The sequence below is a fragment of the Centrocercus urophasianus genome, unplaced genomic scaffold, assembly GCF_019232065.1.
Source record: "Centrocercus urophasianus isolate 14NV4802_14NV808 unplaced genomic scaffold, USGS_Curo_1.0 seq_24, whole genome shotgun sequence".
Lineage (NCBI taxonomy): Eukaryota > Metazoa > Chordata > Aves > Galliformes > Phasianidae > Centrocercus > Centrocercus urophasianus.
The window spans coordinates 11,211,734-11,216,465 of NW_024884800.1; the positions used below are offsets into that span (position 1 = coordinate 11,211,734).

Below are 4,732 nucleotides of genomic sequence, written 5' to 3' on the forward strand. Positions count from 1 at the left end.
GGGTTTTCTTCTAGCTGCAATGTTGCAGCTGCAGAAACTAACCTTAACTGTAGGAGCAACATATGTTTATTGCCCCATTGGGGATAGGAGGAGTTTTGTCTTTAGCAGGGAAGTTTAAAGCCAAAAGCTGCTTGTCCTGGTCCTACTGGTGTTACCATAGCAGTTAATCCATGCACAGTGTCACCAGAGCTGCAGATTTAGTGCAGTCTCACTGGCACAACCAGGCTAATTGAGGCTCTTGGGAATGCAGAGGCTACTGCTGTGGGCAGATGGGGTCAGAGCCATTTATTTACACAGAGTCTTGTCCTTCTTTGATGAAATAAGTGGGATTAGAGACAGACAGAAGTGTAGACATCACTTTTCAGGCTCAGCTTGATTTTTCAATAATCACTTTGGGCAGAGGTGAGACCTGAGATTCACGGGGATAAGGAGCTGGCAGAGCAGCAGCTATTCTGCATCCAGCATGAGTAGGCTGCAGGTACACCCATCACCATCAGATTGCACGAGAAATATTTAGGGGGGGGGGGGGGGGGGGGCAGCATCTATCTGTTTTCTGAATGCACTTTTAGTACTAGCAAAACTTTGGTTCAAACAAATGGTTCGGGCCCGTGCCCACCTCCTTCAGGCTCAAACAGGGATGCAAACTGAGTGAGCTCCTCCAGCTCATTCTGAAACTTTCTTCCATCTCCATGTCACAACACGCTACATCAGAGAGGCTAGGAAGGAGTTGAATAAGCTTGTGCAGAAAGTGGGGCATGATTTTTTGACCCCAAGCTATGTGGTGGTGGTGTTTTTCATTTAAAATCTGGAAGGAAAGAACCAACAAAATGCAACCACAGAGCAAAAACAGAGATGCACAGAGCTCTGCTTCTGCCTGTGGGGAGGGCTTCCCTCTAAAGCCCATCTCTCTGTCTGACTGTCTGGTAGGAGCTCAAAGAGTGCTTTTGTTTGGGACAAAATAGTTCCTCTTTTTCTGTGAGACGTAGGTGTCTGAAAAAGTAGTAGAAGAGGAAGAGCCATCTTTGAAGCCAATCTGGTCTGAGCTGAAAGTCCCCCATTGTCGCAGGGAAGCAATGTAGGTATGAACTGCTTTTCACTCCTCAACACACAGATCTGTCCTAAAAGCCCAGCAACATCCCTCTGGCATCAGCCACTTTTCTTTTCTAGAAAGGAAACTAGGAATGCTTCATTCAGAGCCACAGGGCTATGCTGGACCTCTGGGCTCAGGTCTCTTCTGGAGCTGGAGGCACTGACACAGAACAAAGCAAACAATGTGAGCTTGGGACATGGCACATGGTGAGTTCATCTCCTTGTCAAGCACTAAGAAAACAGTGCTATCCATAAGAGCAGCAAGGAGCTGGGACAATGTGTTCTTCCTTTGCGACGTATGAGCTTGCCACGTGCAGGAGCCCATTAATTGCACTCAGCAGGATTTCCAGCAGCACCGTGGGGCTGCCTTGGAAGTGTCACTTCCGTGCTCTAATTGATGCTCTACAGCAGACAAAAGTGTCGCGCAGGAAGAAAAGTCTGAGAAAATTAAAAAAGGATGATAAAATCTGTCAGTGTAACAGATCCTTTCTCCCAGCTGAGTGTGAGGAGCACTCAGGAAGAGTGGTGATGTGTGCTGGGGTCATCTCAGGAGCTGTACCCACATGTTGTCAGACACGGGGGTTCATATTGCTATAGACAAGAAATGCGATGTGAGGGAAGTTTAGCCCAGGGAAAAATGAAATTGTTTGTCCAGAGCTATAGAACTATAGAATAGGCTTAGGTTGGAAGGGACCTTAAAGCCCATCCAGTCCCAAATCCCTGCATGGGCTGGTTGCCACCCACTAAGTCAGAATGCCTAGGATCCCATCCAACCTGGCCCTGAGCAATTCCAGGGATGGGACATTCACAAGTTAGAGATGATCAATCGCAAGGCAATATCCTGGAAGACTGAGCTGCCTCAGTGTTAGGTTGTGCACAGGTCAGATTCCAGAGAGGTCCCCGTGCTCCTGAAATCACTAGCACACAAAACTCTTAACTGTGGTCAGAAGGACTGATGCCACGGCTTAGGCCTTAGGATTCATGGATCCGAGTGCCTTGTACCAGTCACAGGAAAACTGCTGGTGACCAGTGCAGAAGAGTGGGAAGGATGAACATCTGTTCCTTGTCATCTGCCTCTTGCTGGATCCTGCAAATTCCAGCATGGATCTGATTTTCTTTGGAGAGCCCCTGCAGGTCTGCATGGCCCTTGGTTCCCCTCCAGCCCTTAGCAGTTTGGGATCATGTGCTGATGCAGGTGGATGCTTGGGCTGCAGTACTTGGCCAAGACGTTCAGCCAGGAGGAAGCTTGTGTTTCAGCATCGTGTGGGGAGAAAATAAAATCCTGCTGAGATCTGCACTTCTCAGTGTGTGCAGGACCATTTGTGCAGATGTTAGCGTGAGAACATACCAGAGCAGGCTATGGCGTTTGAGATAAGGCAAAGCTAAGTAAATTGCTTATGGGCAGTTAATAAGTATTTCTGAAGAGCAGTCATTAGGAGTCATCAGTCCATTTATGCAAAGTGCCTCAGCCGCCTAGAAATGGCCCAAATTACATTCTCATACCTAAACTAACAGAATTAGGCTGCTCATATTTGCAGAAGGTCGTGACTGAGTTGTGTACTGACACAGGGAGAGAAATCGCAATGCCAAGTTTGCTATCGTCATTGGATGGCCTAGGAGCTAAGATGTTGGAGAAGGGAAGAGATGTGAGTTCAGCCTGCAGCTAAGCTATAGGCTCCTTATGTGAATTTGAGTGCATCAGCTTACGCTGCCCTTGCCTCGGTTCCCCATTCCACAAAGGCAGTTGTGAGGCTTGCAGATAAGGTGATTAAAGCAGTCTAAGAACTTAGAGACTTTATTCCATCACTCAAAGAATTTGGGGCTAAGATACATCCCTGTAACTTCCTGGTGAGATGTGACAAAGAAAATCCAGCCTTCAAGGCTGCTCCTCAGTGACGGATGACATTTCAGCTTTCCACCTCTGGTAAGTGTTGTGCTGAAGCTGTTCAAGTAAATGTCAAAATAAAAAAAAAGAAGAAAAGAGAAAGGAAGAGGGGAAAAATAACCCTTTAGAAAAGCTTTCGGAGAAAAATAAAGTGACATTTAGTGATAGGACAAGGCAAAGTGGTTTTAAACTGAAGGAGGGGAAGATTTAGATTAGATGTTAGGAAAACATTCTTTACTCAGAGGGCAGTGAGGCCCTGCTGCCAGAGAGCTGTGGCTGCCCCATCCCTGGAGCTGCTCAAGGCCAGGTGGGATGGAGCCCTGGCAGCCTGAGCTGCTGGAGGCAGCCAGCCCATGGGTTGGGGGTAATGGTGTTTGAGGTCCCTTCCAACCCAAGATATCCTGTGATCTTATGTTTTTCTGTTTCCATGGGTGGCAAAGTTTAGATTGAGGGATTTGAAATGGAAATATTTTATACTCTGCTTTGTAGCTCAAAACCTTCCTTCCCTTCCCTCCTCCCCACTTCCCCCCCCCAAAAAAAAACAATAACAACACCAGTAGGTTAAGAATTTAGACATTTTAGAGGAAATGAAACCCAATGAAACCACACTACCCACACACTTACATGTCTGCTCTTCTGCTTTGCCCCATGGCATCACAAGCCATGTTTCTACTCTCTCTCAGCTCTCTGCTTTATCCCCAGCCTGCAGTGACCCTGAGGAGCCCAGACCAGACCCAGGGACAAAGCAGGACCCTGTCAGCACCCTGTGTGAGTGTGATGCTGCAGCCTCCAGCACCAGCAGTCACAGCGAGCCCAGTCCTGCTCCATCCGCAGGTGAGAGCATCTCAGGCAGAGACTCCAAGTCAGAGCGGGGGAACCCCAGCCCTGCAGACTCCATGCCATGTCCAGAAGCCCCTGAAGAATGCCCAGCTCGCCCCAACACCCTGGACTTGTCCAAGTCGCTGAAGAAGCTGGAGGAAGTGAAGCAGATGGGGCAGAGGCGTAACAGTGACCACACGGCGGTGAAGGAGAACGGGGTCGGGAGCAGCCCTGTGGCCGCAGAGGTGAGCGAGGAGAGGAAGGCGCTGCAGTCCGAGCTGGGGAAGTGCATCGAGGACTTCCGGAAGATCAAGATCCCTCATGCCTTTCCCAATAAGAAACGGCAGTGGCAAAGCGAGCTGCTGAGGAAATACCAGTTGTGAGGGCTGCGGTGAGGCTCTCTGGGGGTTCCCCAAGCCGGTGGGTGGCGCAGGGCATCGGCACACCTGGGGTGGGGAGTATAGGCTGCTCCTTCAACAAGTGTTGCAAGATGAAAACTAGGACAGCATGCTCCTTAACATGGCAGGAAGGATGCATGCTGCCCCAGACGTTATGAACATAGGTGAAGGGACATAAAAAAGGCAAGGGGGCCCAGGGAGAATTACCAGGGGAAAAGCTACCATCCAGCAGGAGCCCTCATCTTTGTGTGAACAAATTTTCCTGGTGTTTCAAGTAATAAAACATAGTTGATGTCAAAAAGGAATTCAAATCTCCCCATCTCTTTGGCAAACATGTTTAGCTCATCTGCTCAAAGCTGTGCAAGTGGTTTAGATGTTCCATTTCCTTTAAATTAATGGAAGTTCCGTATCTGACTCCCTTCTGTTCTTGGCAAAACTTCCCCATCTGTAATATCTGCAACTGGAGAGCTGGGATTCAACAGAACCTTCTTTTCGTGAGAGGTCATGATGTTTTGCAGATATTTTCCTTTTTTTACACAAA

The 4,732-nt window shown here is 48.4% G+C and overlaps 1 protein-coding gene across 1 annotated transcript in view; it reads left to right on the forward strand.

The window, feature by feature from the left end:
- The window catches only part of LOC122163573 (BTB/POZ domain-containing protein KCTD12-like), a 29,212-nt gene extending 24,804 nt beyond the window's left edge, over positions 1–4,408 (forward strand). Inside the window, exon 5 of the mRNA XM_042824882.1 lies at positions 3,677–4,408. Within this exon, the coding sequence (XP_042680816.1) occupies positions 3,677–4,176 (500 nt within the window). The 3' untranslated portion in view covers positions 4,177–4,408. The remainder of the gene's footprint in view (positions 1–3,676) is intronic.
- Positions 4,409–4,732: the final 324 nt, after the last annotated feature.